Source organism: Pongo abelii, chromosome 4, assembly GCF_028885655.2.
Source record: "Pongo abelii isolate AG06213 chromosome 4, NHGRI_mPonAbe1-v2.0_pri, whole genome shotgun sequence".
NCBI classification, from domain to species: domain Eukaryota; kingdom Metazoa; phylum Chordata; class Mammalia; order Primates; family Hominidae; genus Pongo; species Pongo abelii.
This window is the reverse complement of record NC_071989.2, coordinates 168,825,321-168,845,431: the sequence shown is the minus strand read 5'-3', so window position 1 is coordinate 168,845,431 and position 20,111 is coordinate 168,825,321. Positions and strand designations below refer to the sequence as shown.

General features: G+C 43.1%; 1 protein-coding gene across 1 annotated transcript in view; it reads right to left on the bottom strand.

Annotated features, from left to right (window-relative positions):
- Positions 1-20,111, bottom strand: part of TTC1 (tetratricopeptide repeat domain 1) — a 56,344-nt gene that overhangs the window by 983 nt on the left and 35,250 nt on the right. Inside the window, exons 6-7 of the mRNA XM_002816143.5 lie at positions 14,963-15,111; positions 13,432-13,486 (exon numbers count right to left, since the gene is read on the bottom strand). Of these exons, the coding sequence (XP_002816189.1) occupies positions 13,432-13,486; positions 14,963-15,111 (204 nt within the window). The remainder of the gene's footprint in view (positions 1-13,431; positions 13,487-14,962; positions 15,112-20,111) is intronic.

Sequence of the window (20,111 nt, the reverse complement as noted above, 5' to 3'; positions counted from 1 at the left end):
CCAAGCCAGGTCTGCCTGGTAGTGAGGGCAGAGGTCCCTCCAAGTCTCTTCTCTCTAGAACGGCTGCAGCCACCTGCTAAATTTAATTCAACTCAGCCCGTTTCCACTGAGCTTGGATTCATATTCAACAGCTTCCTGCTTTCCTAAGCAAATCCTTAGCTTCTATACCAGACTAGCCATTTCTTAGAAATGGGATCTTGTTCATTTGCACAGCAACCTCAATAAGACCTCAATAGTCCAGGCTCCTCTTCCCAAGTTTCAGGCTTTATTTACACGACTTGGGTGAGGTATATAGGATGGGCATGGTGGCTCACGCCTGTAATCCCAGCACTTTGGGAGGCCGAGGTGGGTGGATCACTTGAGGTCAGGAGTTCAAGACCAGCCTGACCAACATGGTGAAACCCTATCTCTACAAAAAATACAAAAATCAGCTGAGGGTGGTGGCATGCGCCTATAGTCCCAGCTACTAGGGAGGCTGAGGCAGGACAATCGTTTGCACCTGGGAGGCAGAGGTTGTAGTGAGCTGAGATTGCGCCACTACACTCCAGCCTGGGTGACAGAGACTCCGTCTCAAAAAAAAAAAAAAAAAAAAAGGTCATGGTATATAGCCAACGATTCTTGCTAAGCATGGTGACTCATGCCTGTATTCCCAGCACTTTGGGAAGCTGAGGCAAGAGGATGGTTTGAGCCCAGGGGTTCAAGACCAGCCCGAGCAATGTAGTGAGACTCTATCTCTACAATTTTTTTTTTAAAAAAACAAAAAACAGTTCTTATGCTGTTTTAAGATATAAGGAACATTTGAAACTAGGAATGTTCCAGAAAATTTTGGCAGGGATGGGTGAATAAACAGTTTCAACCCTTTCTAAACTGCTTTAATTTTTCTTACAGGTCTGCTTCCAGTGGAGGTGAGAATGGGGGTGGATGAAAAGAGAAATCCCTAATCACCAGAGGTACAGGCTCCTTCCCACTTCGTAGCAGCTTTTCTCACTCTGAGGCCTCCCATCTTAGGGTAAAGAACTTAAAGGTGCATGGCCTTGGCTGGGTGCAGTGGCTCACACCTGTAATCCCAGCACTTTGGGAGGCTGAGGCAGGAGGATCACATGAGCCTAGGAGTTTGAGACCAGCCTAGGCAACATAGGGAGACCCTGTATCTATAAAAATTTAAAAATTAGCTAGGTGTGGTGGCACACACCTGTTGTCACAGCTATGCAGAGGCTGAATTAGGAGGATTGCTTGAGCCCAAGGAGTTCAGGGCTGCAGTGAGCCATGATCATGCCATTGCACTCCAGCCTGGGTAACAGAGCAAAAAAGACGCATGGCCTTTACATTTTACAGGCCTCCCTAATAACTCATGGTGAGAACTTTTAGTCTCACGCTTAAGAACTAGCCCAAGGAAGATCACTATGTCCAGAGAAAGGCCAACCCATCTTTGGATAAAACAGGAAATTGAGAAAGCTCCCAGAACCTGGGATGGCCATTCTCCAGGCAGGCCTCCCAAACCTAAACCTGGGACACACACGTTCCGTGCTGCTGCTTGTGTCAGGAAATCACTGGCATAAACCCTGGGTGCCTGCACACGGCAGCGGCACAGCCTCGGGCACATGGGCCTAAAGGGAGGGGCTCACAACAAGCAAGAGAAAGACAGGGCAGCCTCAGGGCGACCTGAGTTAGCAACACCAACCAGGAACGCTGGCAGTTTGTCCTGGGGTTGGAAAAAGAGGACAGGAAGGGGGGAAAAAAACCCATCAAAAGCAGCCCAAGAAAATGTTGGTACTGGGAAATCCTTGGCTCTTGTGATATGGAGTGAGTGAAGTGAGAATGAGTATCAAGAGCCACTCACATCAGACTCCCAAGGAGGGGCAGCTCCATGGTGGAGAAGCCTCTGGTCCAGGCCTACTCTGGGTGGTCCACTGAGCCCAGGGCCACTACGTGGATGGAGGGATCACTGCAAGCCCATCTCCAGTGCCAGAAAAACAATTTAAAGTACAAACTGGAAATGTTACTTGGCATCTATCATGTGAGCCACTGGGATGTAAAGAATAAAAGTAGCTTCCACACACAATGCTCACAGTCTAGTGCGGAGGCAGACCCAAAAGATGGAGGTGTGCCCAGAGGTGCTTGCTGACCTTGCAGTGGCATGAGGAAGCTTTTTCAGAAGAGGCCACATGCCACATTGCTCTGGGGGATGGGAATAGGTCCAGGGTGGTAGCATGTCACCGTGCTCCAGAGATGGCAGCTTCCTCAGGCAGCAATGGCTTGGCTTTAGGCTGGTCTGCACTAAAGGAGGTTTCCCTCTAGTGCAGAAAGACCACTCCAAGCTAAGACTGCAAATATTCAAACTGCCGACGAGAGGAAGAATTCTCTTTCCCAGGCCCTCACTTGCCTAACTGGCTAAAGGGCCCGTCTGCCACAAGCCACCTTTGAACTTTTAGCTTGGATGATTCTATGGTGTGGCAGTCATGAAGATGTATTTCTCCAAATGCAAGGGACAGAGTGGCTGCACTCTAAAATCCATCAGCACATTCATGCAGAGGCCACCCTTCCCACCTGCTGCTTCCAGCCAATGCCTGAGCATGGGAGGAATAGGCCAGGGACTCGTCTGAGGGGCAGCACTGGCTCCCCAATGGCTTTGCTGAAACTTTCTCAGCACCACACTCCAGTGGAAAACTCCCCCCTTCCCCCAGCCCTTCCTCCTCCACAGGGGTCTGCCAGCTCTGCCAACAGCCTCCAGCTCCCAGCCCCATTTTCCCTTGCAGGTGTTTCCCCCAATAAATCTCTTGTACTTTTAATCCTATCTTGGCATCTGTTTTTTGGACGACCCAAACTAACACATAGATAATTATTCTTTCTCCTTCAATTCCAGTATCTCTGCCTTTGTAACATTTCACATTAGTTTCACCAACCATCACTTACAGGGGGGGAAAAAAAAAGAAAATGCAAAATTCTGCTTTCTAAATAAGACTACATATATATAATACCTGGCAGGTAGTAGACACGTAATAAAAGACACACAAATAAATAGTCTCTGCGTTAGAGAAGACCTAAGGTCATCTGACATAGACTAATTCAACCAACATGTACTAATTACATGTGTGTGGCACCTTGCTGTGTGTGGTAGAGATGCAAAGATACATGACATGGTCTATACCCCAAAACAAGCTTAGAATTTGACAAGGAAGAAAAGACACACACACAAAACCGAATTCATATGCAGCTGAGTTAGAAAATGCTGTGAGAGTCAGGAAGGGGAAGAGTCCTTCGGCTGGGGCAGGAAGACAGCAAAGGGGTGGAGGAAAGAAGAGATCTGGTCTATCTTTGTCTAAGAGTTTGCACTTCAACCAGGCACCAAAGGCCATAGGACTGCAACCATATGAGACAGAGGTGCTGTCTGTACAAGCCCAAATAGCGTGAGCCAATGCACAGAGGTAGGCAGGCGAGCTGTGTGTCCAAGGGTGCCGAAGCGGGGCAGGCAGGTGCCTCCTGCCAGGCTGTCCTGAGCCAGGCCCGTCAGTCTACAGTTCCCATGCCACAGGAGGCCACTGACAGCTTGAGAACTGAGTTTTCAGGGTTAGTAATCCTGTGAAAAAATGAAGAATGAACCAGAAGGGGAGACCCTGGGGGTGGTTCTGACAGAAAGTTAGTCCCACATTGTGGGAAAGAGGCCATTTATTCACTGAACAAACATTAAAATTTCTACAATGCTTGGGTAGATGGGCTCTGAAGCCAGAGTGTGGTCAGTGGAACACAAAGAACAGGGCAAAACAGTATGGTAGAATCAACAAGTTTTTAGTGACTGAAAAATTTACCTTTTGCCATTTGTGCCGATGACAGAGAAGCAACAGCCTTCAGTAGAGCTCAGTCTCCTAAATATATGCACACGCACACATTTTTCTGCCTGCTGTTTAGAGTCAGGTTGGGTGCTCAGAGGCTAAAGCAGCTTCCTTGTATCCAAATAGGATCATCTGCCAAACTAGCCTATCTGCCACACTTTCCACTGGCTGTCAAATTCTGTCTTCCCTATCTGGACAGTAATCAATGAGGTTTCCTTGTTTCCACCTATAGCACAGGCTGCACCATCAACTCAGCCTGAATATGTCCCCATGTCCTGAACTATTAGGATCTCGTCTATCAGACTAGATCCCATGGCAAAGAGAAGAGTATAGAACTACTCGTGCTTAGACCAGAATGTTTAGAAACAGGGATCAGAGTGCTTGCCACTGGGTTCAGTTGATAAATATTAATTTCTCTGCCAAGTAGCATATCACCATAACCCAAATGATTTGTTATACATAATTTCTGTTTGGAGATACTGACTGTGCATCAGGCAGTTTACCCTGAGCATAACCAGGAATGCTGTGTTTTCATCTCCTTAAGATCACTTGGGCATGGATTCGATGGAACGGCTCCTTTGGGACTTTCTTCTCCGTTCAGATGAAACAAATTGCATACAACTGAATCCTAATACCACATTTCCTCCTGTGAGGCAGGAAACTAAGGCATGCAGCTAACTCTAGCTTTTCTCTGAGCAAAAGGCAAATCAAGAGAGCCCAGCATAGAAAGGATAAAATTCATGCCCAATTGAAATTCTTATACAGGCAGACTTTATTTTGTTGTGCTGTGCTTTTTGTGCTTTACAGATATTGTGTTTTTTACAAATTGAAGATGTGTGGTAATCCTGCATTGAGAAAGTTTGTCAGCACAATTTTTCCAATAGCACGTGCTCATTTCATGTCTCTTTCATATTTTGGTAATTCTCATAATATTTCAAACCTTTTCATTATTCTTATACCTGTTATGGTGATCTGTAATCAGTGATCTGTGAGGTTACTATTTAATTGTTTTGGGGTGCCATGAACTGCACCCACATAAGACAGCTAACTGAAATGGTAAGTACGGTGCATGTTCTGACTGCTCCTCTGACCAGCCACTCCCTTGTATCTCTCCCTCTCCTCAGGCTTCCCTCTTCCCTAAGCCACAACAATACTGAAATTAGGTCAATTAATAATCCTGTAATGACCTTTAAGTGTTCAAGTAAAGGGAAGAGCCAGACTTTAACAAAATTAAAAGTGCTACTTCAATGAACACATGAATAAGAAAGCAAAACAGCCTTATTGCTTACATGGAGAAAGTTCTAGGTGTCTGGATAGAAGATCAAACCAGCCACAACATTCCCTTAAGCCAAAGCCTTGGATTACCACAGCAAGGCCCTAACTTTCTTCAATCCTACCAAGGTTGAGTGAAGAAGCTGCTTTAAGGAAAGAAGCCATCTCCACAACATAAAAGTGCAAGGTGAAGCAGCAAAGGCTGATATAGAAGCTGCAAAAAGTTATTCAGAAGATCTAGCTAAGATCACTGATGAAGGTGGCTACACTAAACATGTTTTTAGTGTAGATGAAACAGCACTATATTGAAAGAAGATGCCATATAGGACTTTCATAGCAACAGGAAAGAATAATTCAATGCCTGGCTTCAAAGGACAGGCTGACTCTCTTGTTAGGGGATAATACAGCTAGTGACTTTAAGTTGAGGCCAGTGCTCATTTACCATTCCAAAAATCTTAGGGCCCTTAAGAATGATGCTAATGTCTACTCTGCCTGTGCTCTAGAAATGGAACACCATAGCCTGGATGACAGCATATCTATTTATAGAATAATTTACTGAGCATTTTAAGCCCATTGTTGAGACCTACTGTTCAGAAAAGAAGATTCCTTTCAAAAAATTGCTGCTCATTGACAATGAGCCTGGTCACTGAGGAGCTCTGAGATGAACAAGGAGATTAAAGTTGTTTTCAAACCTCCTAACACGACATCCATTTTGCAGCCCATAGATCAAGGAGTAATTTTGACTTTATAGTCTTATTATTTAAGAAATACACTTCATTGGCCAGGCACAGTGGCTCACGCCTGTAATCCCAGCACTTTGGGAGGCTGAGGCGGGTGGATCACGAGGTCAGGAGATCAAGACCATCCTAGCTAACATGGTGAAACTCTGTCTCTACTAAAAAATACAAAAAATTAGCCGGGCTTGGTGGCGGGCACCTGTAGTCCCAGCTACTCAGGAGGCTGAGGCAGGAGAATGGCGTGAACCCGGGAGGCGGAGCTTGCACTGAGCCGAGATCGCACCACTGCACTCCAGCCTGGGCGACAGAGAGAGACTCCGTCTCAAAAAAAAAAAAAAAAACAAAAGAAATACACTTCATATGGCTATGGCTGCTGAGATGGTCAAAATACTAACATTAACAGGAGTTTAAAAGAAGTTGATCTCAACCCTCATGGATGACTTTGAGGGGGTGAAGACTTCAGTGGAGGAAGTTGCTGCAGATGTGGTAAGAATAACAAGGTAACTAGAATTTGAGTGGAACTTGAAGATGTGACTGAATTGCTACAATTTCATGATAAAACTCGAATGAGGAGCTGCTTGCTGTGGATGAGCAAAAAAAGTGGTTTCTTGAGATGGAATCTACTCCTGGTGAAGATGTTGTGAACACTGGTGAAGTGACAACAAAGGATTTAGAATATTACATAAACTGGCCAGGCACAGTGGCTCACGCCTATAATCCCAGCACTTTGGGAGGCTGAGGTAGGTGAATCACTTGAGTTCAGGAGTTCGAGACCAGCCTGGCCAACATGGTGAAAACCCATCTCTACAAAAATAGAAAAATTAGCTGGGTGTGGTGGCATGCACCTGTAATCCCAGCTACTTGGGAGGCTGAGGCAGAAGAATTGTTTGAACTCAGGAGGCGGGGTTGCAGTGAGCCAAGATTGTGCCACTGCACTCCAGCCTGGCGACAGAATGAGGCTCTGTGTTACACACACACACACTCAAATATTACATAGCCTTAGCTGATAAAGCAGCAGCAGGGTTTGAGAGGACTGAGTCCAATAGTGGAAGAACTATTGTGGGTAAAATGCTATCAAACAGCACTGCATGCTACTGAGAACTCTTTCATGAAAGGAAAAACCAACTGATGCGGCAAACTTCCTTGCTATCTTATTTAAAGATACTGCCACAGACACCCCAATGTTTAGCAACTACCAACCTGATCAGTCAGCAACCATCCACGTGGAGGCAAGGCCCTCCAGCAGCAAAACGATTACAACTCCCTAAAGGCTGGGCTCATCGTCAGCATTTTTTAATAACGTATTTTAAAATTAAGGTATGTACATTTTTTTTTTAGACACAGTGCTGTTGCATACTTAGTAGACTACAGTATTATATAAACATAACTTCTGTATGCACTGGGAAACCAAAAAATTCTTGTGACTCACTTTATTGTGCTGGTCTGGAACTGAACCTGCAACATCTCTGAGGTACGCCTGTATTTGACCTTGGGTAAATTCGAGGGCTGAAAGAAGCCTTACCAAGAACTTTCAAAGGAGTGGGAACCATTCTCCTAAGAAAAGCCTCAGGATAGCAACTAGGAAATGAAGACAAAAGCAAAGCACTGAAAAGCTACTGATATTCTCTACTGAGGGAACAACCAACCACAACAAGGAATTGGTTTCTTAAGCCATGTGGCCAGAATGCAAAATCCTGCCAGTGTACAGTCTGTAATGACAGATATCAGGCAGAATAGTATGAAGACAAATGTGGAAAAAAAAAAAAAAGACTGGTTTCTGTACCTACATGTATGGCTTCAGCAGCTTTAAAAGGGGTGGTAACAAGTCAGTCTTTCTTGTAAGCCTCAGTGAGGGAGCTGATTCTAGGACCTTCTACTACTTGCAAAGCAGAAAAGCACACAATGTCCAGGCGTAGCCAGAAGAATATGCTGAACTTGGCAATGACATGTTAATTCTATCTCTATATATAGCTCTTGAATATGGCACTCATACAAGATGAGATACATATTTTTTTCTTTTGAGACAGGGTTTCACTCTGTTGCCCAGACTGGCATGCAGTGGTGCCATCACAGCTCACTGCAGCTTTGATCTCCTGGGCTCAAGCAATCCTCCCACCTTAGCCTCCCAAGTGGCTGAGACTACAGGCACATGCCACATGCCGGGCTAATTTTTTATTTTTTTGTAGAGACAGGGTCTTGCTATGCTGCCTAGGCTGGTCTTGAACTCTTCAACTGCAGTCTTGACTTCCCAGGCTCAAGTGATCTTCTTACATAGGCCTCCCAATGTGCCAGGATTATAGGCATGAACCACCATGCCAAGCTCCAGATGGTATTCTTAATTCAGCTCACAATGTGACCTCATCAGATTGCTAGTGGCCAGGAGTGAACAACTGAGTGACTTTAAGAATCAGGACACCAGGAATATGTTCCTAGAAAGTGAAGGCATGAGTGGAAAACCTGGGTTGGATTATGAACAAGGCCCACATGTGTGCCAGAGTGGCCAGGGCAGGGAGCAGCAGCAGGTGCTGGTGAAAGGACGGTGGATTACTGGGGCAATGCCCTGTCTTTGTGTTATGGTTTCTTTGAGGGAAGTGGATAAGTTTCAAGTAGCTGCTCTAGGTCAAGGTCGGGATAGGCATCTGGCAGCTCTTGGTTAAGTTAGGAAGAGCAGCATCTCATGGAATGGTCAGAACACAAGCCATACTTGTGTTCTGGGACCTACTCCCTACCCAGCACCTGGGGCAAGGGAAGCTTGTTATCCCCTGCACACCCAGTAAGTGGTAATGTAACTGACTCTATTCCTCCAGTGGCAACTTGTCCAAATAGAGAGCTGAGATCTGAAGTCTAGTGAATTGGAAGACCACACATTCTGAAATGTTTGCTTTCTAGTTTTTCTCTGCTGCAGCTACAACACAAAGAAGAAAAGATAAAACTCAGTGCCATGGCTGCTTTTGCTCAGGAGGTGTCTCTCAGAGCAGAGCTGAACGCCCCTCTTAGCCATGCCCTCCTCTGTCCTCTAACCCCTCACCTGAGCTGCCTCTACACTCCGTCTCTCAACTCATCAGGGTCATTAAAGTTGAGTGTGCATCAGAAACACTTGAGAGGTTAAAACTTAGATTGCTGAGCTCCATCTTAAATCTCTGATTCAGTAGGTCTGGGGTAGGGCCTGATATCATGCATTTTTGGCAGGTTCTCAGGTGCTGATGTTCTGGGCACCATATCTGAGATGCAGCCCCAAAAGGTTAACTTGCTTTGCAACTGGTGATTAGAATCTTGATGAGAGAGTTTATATTAAAAAATGAATTGTAAACACCCATCTCTAGTGATTAGAGGGCTAAAGCTGCCTGGGTAGGGCTTCCCCATTAGACAATGTGAAAAGTAGCCCATGCAGCCTAGGTTACTTTTTGGAGAAAGTAGATGACTCTATCTGCTACCTTATAGTTCAATAAACTGAGATGACAGATCAAGGAAGAACCAAAAATATATACATACAGATTTTATTGACAATTTCACTTGCTTGAAAGACTTCTTGGCTGGGCCAGCATATGGGATAAAATAACTTGCAAATGATGACAGACGTCTTTACCCTATATTCTTTTCTATTTGGAATCAAAGCTTGTTTGGAGACCTGTATCATCATCCCAGTACAAACCTCTTGCCCTCCCAGCATGGCTGCCATAAATAATGACTCACGTGCAAAGAACCAACCCCCAGGAAAGCACTCCTCCCATAAGGTGACACAGCCACACTTCTCAAGGGACTCCTGAGGGCAGAGCAGTAACACTGGGAGTTTGTCCTAAGTATCTTACAGTTGAGCAGAGGAGCTTCAGGGTAGCTGAAAGTGTCTCGTCAGTTTTACTTTTAAATTTTTTTTTCCTATTTACCTATGTGAGCAAAAAATTTACTACTGTAAAATTGAAACAATGAAATATACCCATAAAGGCTTAGATATACTCATAAAGGCTGTGTCTGCCATATGAAACCTGACTTCAAATCTTTATGTTCCTCAAACTAACCTGATTATTCTGATTATAAAATGCTATACTGTACATTTGAATTTATATAAAACACTACTTTTTTTTTTTCTATATTGTGGTTTCACATGAGATTTTTCTTTTCTTTTTTCTTTCTTTTTTTGTTTTTGAGACAGGGTCTTGGCTCTGTTGCCCAGGCTGGTACCATCATAACACTGCAAACTTGACCTCCTGGACTAAGGCAATCCACCTCAGCCTCCCAAGTAGCTGGGACCACAGTCTTGTGCTACCACGCCTGGCTAATTTTTAAAGATTTTGCAGAGATGGGGGTCTTGCCATGTTGCCCAGGCTGGTCTCGAACTGCTGGGCTCAGGCAATCCTCCCACCTTGGCCTCCCAAAATGTTAGGATTACAGGCATGAGCTACTGTACCCAGCCAACTTTTTTTCCAGCTATTTAAGAAAACTGTGAAATCATTCCATTAGAGAGAAAGCAAACAAAGCATCAATGACTAGCTCCTCAAAAATGCTCTGAGCCTCCTGGGATGCCATGTCCAGGGTCTCTATTTCCATCTCATCACACTATCAACCACACATACCCTTAAGTCCTTAAGTCCTTTTAAACCTTACATTCCTTGATTATTATGGCTGGGAGGCTAATTATCCCAGAGAAAAGGACCAAAAAAAAAAAACCAGAAACAAACAAACAAACAAACAAACAAAAAACCAACCCCCAACTCCAGCTGCTGACCACTTTCCTCAAGTGATCGTCTTGATGCTATCACGATCATCTTCTGTGATCAGCAAGGACTGTGCCACTAGGACTAATGGCCACCCTGGGTCTCTTGTTCTAAAGATTATAAATAATGGGCTAGAAAGGGCAAAGCAAATAATTGTTCTACCCACTAATAATTCCTATCAGGATTTTTTCCCTCAAGGAGTACATAGCTCTTCTTTCTAATGAAAAGGAAATTACAGAGATGGAAGAAAAAACAAGTTAAAGAATACTGAACACATCTAAATAAAAACCCATTTTGTACTACTCAAGGTGATCTACAGATTCAATGTAATCCCTGTCAAAACACCAATGACATTCTTCACAGAAATAGAAAAATCCTAAAATTTGTATGGAACCACAAAAGACTCTGAAAGCTAAAGTGATCCTGAATAAAAAGAACAAAAGCTATAGGCATAGGCATCACACTACCTGATTTTATAATTTTCTTTTTTTTAAAGACAAGGTCTCACTCTGTCACCCAGGCTTGAGTGCAGTGGCATCACTGTGGCTCACTGAAGTCTCGACCTCCTGGGCTCAAGTAATCCTCCCACATCAGCCTCCTAAGTAGCTGGGACTACAGGTGCATACCAGCACACCTGGCTAATATTTTTAGTGACAGGATTTTGCCATGTTGCCTAGGCTGGTCTTGAACTCGGGCTCAGCCTCCCAAATTGCTGGGATTACATGTGTGAGCCACCACACCCAGCCCACACTACCCAATTAAAAAAATTTTTAACTGCTTATTCTCCATAGAAGCCATCATTTTAACAGGAACTAGCATAAAGATCACACAGTCCACTGTGAAAAGCTTGCTCAGAACTTCTAAGTGATATTAATTTGCATTCAGAATGTCTGGCCTCTAGGGATCTCGCAGAACATGAACCAAAGTTACCTCATCTGTAACAAGGAGGGAAGAATACCAGAAAAGCTCTTGTGGGGGCTGAAATTCCATGTAAAGAGTGATTTCTCTCTTCTAGGTTATCTATTGTGGGGTAACACCTAGAGCAGTATCTTATTCATGATTTTTATACTCATTAAGGGAAAAAAGGAATCTAGCCATTCAAACTACACATGTGTAACAACACATATTATTTACAAAGCAACTTAAGTTGGTTAAGTCTAATGGCAGGTGAATTCATTTTAGAAGCAACTGAAGGAATGAATTCAATTTGAATTTTTTCAAATGAAGAGAATGACATAAGAAAAACCCAAAGCCTTGGAGACAGAAAATTCTGGTGCATTAGAATTTATAAAGACAAGGACAAATGGAAGTTTTAATTCCATCTGGAACTAACAATAGGCAGTAAGATTCAGTTTGCACCAGTCCCTTTACTAGACTGGCTTTAAAAAAATGGACTAAGAGACCAATGCCTTCCAGATCCACTATGGCCATTCACAAGGTCATCTTTTTTAGCAAGAAATTCAAATACTAAATGCAAACAGTTTTTTGTTGTTTTATTATTATTATTTTTTTCCTAAAATAGAGCATCATTGTTAGTAAAAATAGGTGAGAAAATGCACTTTTCCCTCTTCTTTGAGACAGGGTCGTGCTCTGTTGCCCAGTCTGGAGTGTGGTGGCACCATCATCGCTCACTGCAGCCTCTAACCCTTGGGCTCAAGTGATCCTCCCATGTAGCTGAGAATACGGGCAGGCACATGCCACCATGCCTGACTAATTTTTTGTGGAGATGGGGTTTCACCATGTTGCCTAGGCTGGCCTCGAACTCCTGGGCTCAAGCAATCCTCCTACCTTGGCCTCCTAAAGTGCTGGGATTACAGGAGCCACCGTGCCCGGCCAAGTTTAATTAAATATGTAAATTAGGGGAAAAGCTCCCCCATCCCCCTCCCTTTTTTGGAAAATCTGGGGAAGGCTCCAGAGCTATCCTGAATCTGAAACAGCAATCTTTACAGTCTGAGTCTACCCGGCAGCGGCCAGAAGTCTCTGGATAGTTTAGGTTAATGGCCTCCTCTCAATCAGCTTGGCTATCAGAATGATGCTTTGGGAAATTTGTTCCCATTGTCTGGATGCTCATGTCTGAAGGCCATAAATGCCAGACAGGCTCAATTTATTTTAAATGATTTTTCCTTTAGGGCCACATGATTGCAATTTATAAAATGTAATTCAAACAACAGATTTAGAAAATACTCAAAAAGGAAAATACATGGCAGATCTTGACCAGCGAAGTATCAGACAGGTTACAAGTAGTAAAGACTTAAGTCTGTGTTCAGGAACCCTCACTCCTCTTAAGCAGATTGCTCGTGGGAGGTTCTCTGATTCCAACTCTAAAATGCTTTGGCAAATACGAGAAATAACTAAACATGGATCAAATGAATCCATTTGCCTTACCCCTACCCTCAGTCTTCTTTCTCTTTACTCCTAATTCCTGCCCTCTCGTGTGTTCTCAAACACTAAAGGGACTTTGAGTGACATTTTCTAAATAAAAATTCTCATGATCTTGACTGCATCCTAATGAACCTCAAGGAGTGATTATTCAATGAAGAAACTAAACTGTTTTTATTAATTGTTATCTGAAATCGAGGTTGGTGTTATCCTAGGATTTTAAATCCCATTTAAGCATAATCCCAGGGAACTGAATTATGCTTAAATTCTTGCAGGCAAGAAAAATTTCCAAGAAAATCAAAAAGGAAATCTGGTTTCCAAAAAAGCCAATACCCTCTCTAAGCCACGCTGCCCCTTCTGGAGTCAAAATAACTCAGAAGTCAGTAGCCCTGTGGTAGAGTCCGAAACTTTCTAACTGATGTGTTCTCCTCTAGTATTCGCTATGTCCCCACCCTAGGTTCCTAGCTGTTTATGATCAAGCAAAGTAAGAAGTAAGCTTACCTAACATCTCTTCTTTTAGTCTTTCATTACGTTCTTCAATTTGCTTAGGTAATCTCTGAGAAAAAGAGGAGAAACAAGGGTTGGTAAAAAAAAAAAACAAAAAAAAACCTTTCCCTTTATTTTGAATTTGAGAAACACGAGAATCCTAATGTGGAAATAAGATCAAGTTAAGTATATGTCTATGATCCTATTAAATAAGAAAAAAAAAAAAACCCAAGTATTTATATTTGTGGTGCGCTACATAAAGACAAAAGTTCTGTTTGGGCCAGGTGCAGTGACTCCTGCCCATATTCCCAGCACTTCTGGAGGCCAAGTTGGGAGGATTGCTTGAGCTCAGGAGTTTGAGACCACCTTGGGCAACATGGCAAAATGCCATCTCTACAAGAAATACAAAAATTAGCTGGGTGTGCTGGCATGTGTCTGTAGTCGCAGCTACTCGGGAGGCTGAGGTGGGAGGGTTGCTTGAATCTGGGAGGTTGAGGCTGCAGTGAGCCATGACTGTGCCACGGCTCTCCAGCCTGGGTGACAGAGACCCTTTCTCAAAAAAAAAAAAAAAAAAAAAAAAAAAAAAGTTTTGTTCGGCTCTGTTTCCAGTTCTTAATAGAAAGTCTACACTAAAGGAAGGCATCAATACAAATTTAACAAATATATACAGAAAAAAGTCTGCAAGGATACATATCAGATGTTTACAGTGCTATATTTCTATTTTTAACTTTTTAAAAATTCATTTGTATTTTTTGTTTTTTTAAGATAGAGTCTTGCACTGTCGCCCAGACTGGAGTGCAGTGGCATAATCTCAGCTCACTGCAACCTCCACCTCCTGGGTTCAAGTGATTCTCCTGCCTCAGCCTCTCGAGTAGCTGGGATTACAGGCATGTGCCACCACACCCAGCTAATTTTGTATTTTTAGTAGAGACAGGGTTTCTCCATATTGGTCAGGCTGGTCTCGAACTCTCGACCTCAGGTGATCTGCCCTCCTCGGCCTCCCAAAGTGCTGGGATTACAGGCGTGAGCCACCGCACCCAGCCCATTTGTTTGTTTTTAAGATACAAGGTCTTACTCTGTTGCCCATGATGGAATGCAGCAATGTAGTCACAGATCACTGCAGCCTCCAACTCCTGGGTTCAGTGATCCTCTCTGTCACCCAGGCTGCAGTGCAGTGGCATGATCTCAGCTCACTGCAACCTCTGCCTTCGGGGTTCAAGCAATTCTCCTGCCTCCCGAGTAGCTAGGATTACAGGTGTGTATGACCACATCCGGCTAATTTTTTGTATTTTTAGAAGAGATGGGGTTTTGTTGTGTTGGCCAGGCTGGTCTCGAGCTCCTGGCCTCAAGTGATCTCTCCTCCTCGGCCTCCTAAAGTGCTGGGATCACAGGCAAGAGCCAGCACGCCTGGCCTCCCACCTATCTTGATAAGCTCCTCAAAAGCACAGAAATGGAATTTAATTGTGTCTGAAAGGATTATTTAGGACTCACTGGGTAGCAACACAAAAAATAGAAGGAAAAATATTTAAAAAATTTTAGGTTTTACCATACAAGCTTCTCTTGCTTGATGTATTGATGGATCTTTTTCTAATATAGATTTATAGTCTTCCAGGGCTTCATCTAGCTTGTCCGTCTTCTCATACAACTCTGCTCTCCTCAATATTGCCCTGATATAGCTGGGGTTTAATTGAATTGCTGTAAAAAGAGAAGAAATAATTTTTATCACAAAGAAAAACGGCCTACATATCTTTGGCTATATCAGATTCCTTCATCAATCATCCTCCAAGGATACGAAAGGAAGAGTCATTTGCCAAGTGTATACCTGATGCTGGAAAACTTTTTCTATAAAGAGGAAGATAGTAAAGATTGTAGGCTTTGTGGGCCAGACAGACCATCTGTGTCGCAGCTCCTCAATGATACTATTGTAGCACGAGAGCAGGCACAGATAATATGTAAACAAAAAAGGATAGGTGTGTTCCAATAAACTATTTATGGACACTAAAATTTAAGTTCACATAATTTTCACATTATCATGAAATATTTTTCTTTTGCTTTCCAATGATTTAAAACTGTAAAAACCATTCTTAGCTTTTAGGCTATCAAAAACAGGTGGCAGGCTGGATTTGGCTTGTGGCTGTAGTTTGCCATAACCTGGTCTATACTCCAAGTCCTGGTTTTTGCCTACTTGTCATTTACCCAGGCCAGGCCAGGCCAGAACAGAGTTCAAGTGCGCAGTGAAAGAGTGAGAGAGAATTTTTTTTTTTAGACAGAGTCTCGCTCTGTCGCCCAGGCTGGAGTGCAGTGGTGTGATCTTGGCTCACTACAACCTCCTCCTCCCAGGTTCAAGCGATTCTCCTACCTCAGCCTCCCACGTAGCTGGGATTACAGGCATGCGCCACCATGCCCGGCTAATTTTTGTATTTTTAGTAGAGATGGGGTTTCACTATGTTGGCCAGGCTAGGTGAGAGAGAATTTGAAGATACAAATTAAAGAGTTAAGGGAAACCAATCTGGTGGCAGACTATCATTCTCTTTTTTCTAGGTCTTGAGTACTAAGATTATATTTCTAGTTAAATCCTCACTGTTCCTTCAACCCTCAAACTACTGCTCCAGCACTATGAGGTGGTTGATGCATAATATCTTTTCCTTTATCCAGCATCAGCTGCCCTTCCAATAATCCTTTGCTATGTTTTGGTTCAACATACTGCATTTCTTCTAATTTCTTCCAAGTTGTTTCTTTTTCTATTAGAAAGCAGTGCTGGCCGGGTGTGGTGGCTCAGGCCCATAATCCCAGCACTTTGGGAGGCCGAGGCAGGCAGGTCAATTGGGGTCAGGACTTTGAGACCGCCAGCCTAGCCAACATGGCGAAACCCCATCACTACTAAAAATACAAAAATTAGCTGGGCGTGGTAGTGGGGGTCTGTAATCACAGCTATTTGGGTGGTTTAGGCATAAGAATCACTTGAACCCAGGAGGCGGTTGCGGTGAGTGGCGATTGCATCACTGTACTCCAGCCCGGGCAACAGAGAGATAATACTGTCTCAAAAAAAAAAACAAAAAAAAGCAATGTCTTGGCTCTAGAACTTTTTTCTTTTCTCATAATCTATCCTTAATTTTTAAATTCATGCTTTCTGTGAACATTTATTTAGTACTTAATATATATGTCCAATGTAGTATGTCTCTGGGCTACAGTGGTAAACAAGACAGACACAGTCCTTGTTCTCATGAAGCCTTATGCTATTCTAGTAGGCAAGAATAGACAGGTATATAATTTCAATAGTCATAGTACTATAATGAAAAATAAAACAAGGTCATGGAAATGCAAGTGAAGCGAGAAATTAGGTAACTTCAGAAAGTGGTCTCAGAATATGAAGAGGGACTATGTGAGAGAGGCCAGCCATGTGAAAGGCTAAGGAGGAGCGTGCCAAGAAGAGGGACCAACAAGAATAACTCTGGCATGTGAGTTACCAGGCTGGGGACCAGAGGCTGAAATGTAGGGCCATGGAGGACCTTCCAGGGAGAGCAGGGAAAGAAGTTTGGACTTTTTCCTGAGTGTGATGAGAAGCCACTGGAAAGTTTTCAAGCAAGCTTCAGACATACTCTGATTTACATTTTTGAAGGACTGCTTTGGCTGTAGTGTCGGGGGGTGGGGCAAGACTAAAAGCTGTGAGATCAGCTGGAAAGCTAATGCAGTGGTCCAGATGAGAGAAGATGTTGGCTTGGTCTAAGCTGGAAATAGTAGAGATGGAAAACAGCAGCCGGATTAGATTAAGTATGTCTTTAAATTTGAGCCCATGGAACTTGCTAATTAATTAATTAGCCATGTGGCATGAAAGAACAATCAGCGACGACTCCAAAGGTTTAACTTAAGCAAGGGAACGGATGGTAATGTCATTTATTAGAATGGAAAAAACTAACTGCAAGTTTTGTGTGTGTATGGGGGCTGGGCACGTTAAATCCGAGGTGCCTACCAGACATCCAAGAAGAAAGAACAACTTTGCAGTGGGATACAGGACACTAGACTACAGGGTAGAAGTCAGAGCTGAAGACAGAAACTCTGCCATACACATGGCATGTATTTATTAGTTTTATATTTTAAAATTCATTAATTTTGGCTTTTATCTTTATGAAAATACTCCTTTTGTTTCCCTTAATTGCATTTTTGTTGCTCCAATTTCTTTTTTTTAGACGGAATCTTGCTCTGTCACCCAGGCTGGAGTGTAATGGCGTGATCTCGGCTCACTGCAACCTCCACCTCCTAGGTTCAAGTGATTCTCCTGCCTCAGCCTCCTGAGTAGCTGAGATTATGGGCACGTGCCACCACGCCCGGCTAATTTTTGTATTTTTAGTAGAGACAGGGTTTCACCATAATGATCAGGCTGGTCTCAAACTCCTGACCTCATGATCCACCAGCCTCAGCCTCCCAAAGTGTTGGGATTACAGGCGTGAGCCACCGTGCCCGGCCTGTTGCTCTAATTTCTTAGGTTAAAAAATCCATGCATTTTCCTTCTGTCTTAATTTAACTTTTAAAATGACAAAAATTGTGTATATTTATGGTATATAACATAAACATAAATATAACATAACATGTTTTGAAATATACACACACGGTGGAATGGCTACATTGTGCTAATTTATAGATAGTATTTAAAGCTTCAGAACTGAATGAGATCACTTAGGGAGAAAATACAGAGGGAAAAAAAAAGAAGAGGGTCCCATGCTGGACTAAGATCTAGAGACTTCCAAAATGTTGAGGTTGACATAAAAGCTAACATAGGAGAATAAGAAGGAATAGCCAACGAAGCAGGGAAAAAATGAACAGACTTCATTAAATTTAAGAGAGAATTTTAAAGGAGAAAGGAATGATAAACTGTATTAAATGCAGGTAAGGTCACGTAAAGTTAGGCTAGAGAAGCAACGACTAAATTGAGCAAGATGAAACTGTTGATGACCTTTACAAGATGGGTTTCAATGGCATGGATAAAACAAATGCTCCATGGAAGTGAAGTAAGGAGAAAAATAGGAGAAGACAAAGTAGAGACAGCCAAGTATAGACAATTATTTCAATGAAAGGGATCAGATAAATGATACAGCAATTGAAGGGGAATATTGGGTCAGGAGAAGGTTTTCTGAAAGAACCCCAACCTTGAGCTGGGGGCAGTGGCTCACGCCTGTAATCCCAGCACTTTGGGAGGCCGAGGCAGGCAGATCACGAGGTCAGGAGTTCGAGACCAGCCTGGCCAATATGGTGAAACCTCGTCTCTACCAAAAATAGAAAAATCAGCCAGGCATGGTGGCATGCGCCCGTAGTCCCAGCTACTCAGGAGGCTGAGGCAGAAGAGTTGCTTGAACCTGGGAGGCGGAGGTTGCAGTGAGCCAAGATGGCACCACTGCACTCCAGCCTAGGCGACAGAGCGAGACTCTGTCTCAAAAAATAAAATAAAAAATAAAAAATAAAAAAAGTTAGCTGGGTATGGTGGCATGCACCTGTAGTCCCAGCTACTTAGGAGACTAAGGTGAGAATGAACTTAAACTTTATGTCAAGGATGAAAACCCTGGAGCTCCAATATGACCTCAGAAATAAGCTAAGTTCTTTGCCAAGGTTTATGAATTGAGAGAGGGGAGAGAGACAGAGAGAAAGAAAGAGCGCGCGCGCGAGAGAGAGAGAGAGAGAGAGAGAGAGAGAGAGTGTGTGTGTGTGTGTGTGTGTAGGGTGGGGGAGGTCGGGGGCTCTCGATACAAACAAACCATATTGATATAAATGTAATTGCCTATGAATACAATGCATGTATCCATAAAGACCATGTCTGACCACATAAATATTAGTTTAAGCAAATCCAAAAACAAATGCAGAAAACACTTTGGTTGGAAAACACTTTCTTCTCCTTTCCCTCATTTTCTAGGCAAGGCTCCTACACTTCGGGCTGCAGCTGGAAGTAAACTGTTTCATATGGAAATGAACTATTTCTTACAATATACCATGCTAATCACGCTTACAAGGCATTTTTTCACCATTTGGTTACAGAGAAAGAAGCTCTGAAAACCAGCAGCTTGTTCCTAATTTAAACTTCCCAAACCCATACATCCTCACATAAAGGAAATAGGTTAAATAACTTCTTCCAAACAAAACAGTACATTCAGAATTAGTTCCAGTCCAACTTGGTAACAGATCAGAAGTGGTCTTCTATATTATAATATAGAAACAGTTTCATTCAGATACTATAAGGAAATACCAAATATAAAGAAAAGAAAGCCAGTAGAGAGGGCACCAAATTAATTAAATAAAAAATTGGAGTGTCAGAGGCATCTGAATCAGAGTGGCTCCATCTTGAATAGGGGCTGGGTAAAATAAGGCTGAGACCTACTGGGCTGCATTCCCAGGAGGTTAAGGCATTCTTAGTCATAGGATGAGACAGGAGGTTGGCACAAGATATAGGTCACAAAGACCCTGCTGACAGAACAGGATGCAGTAAAGAGGCTGGCCAAAACCCACCAAAGCCAAGATGGCGATGAAGTGACCTCTGGTCATCCTCACTGCTCCCTAAATGCAAATTATAATGCATTAACATGCTAAAAGACATCCCCACCAGCACCACAATAGTTTACAAATGCCATGGCAACATTCAGAAGTTACCCTATATATTCTAAAAAGGGGAGGGACCCTCAGTTCTGGGAAATCTCTGCCCCATTCTTGGA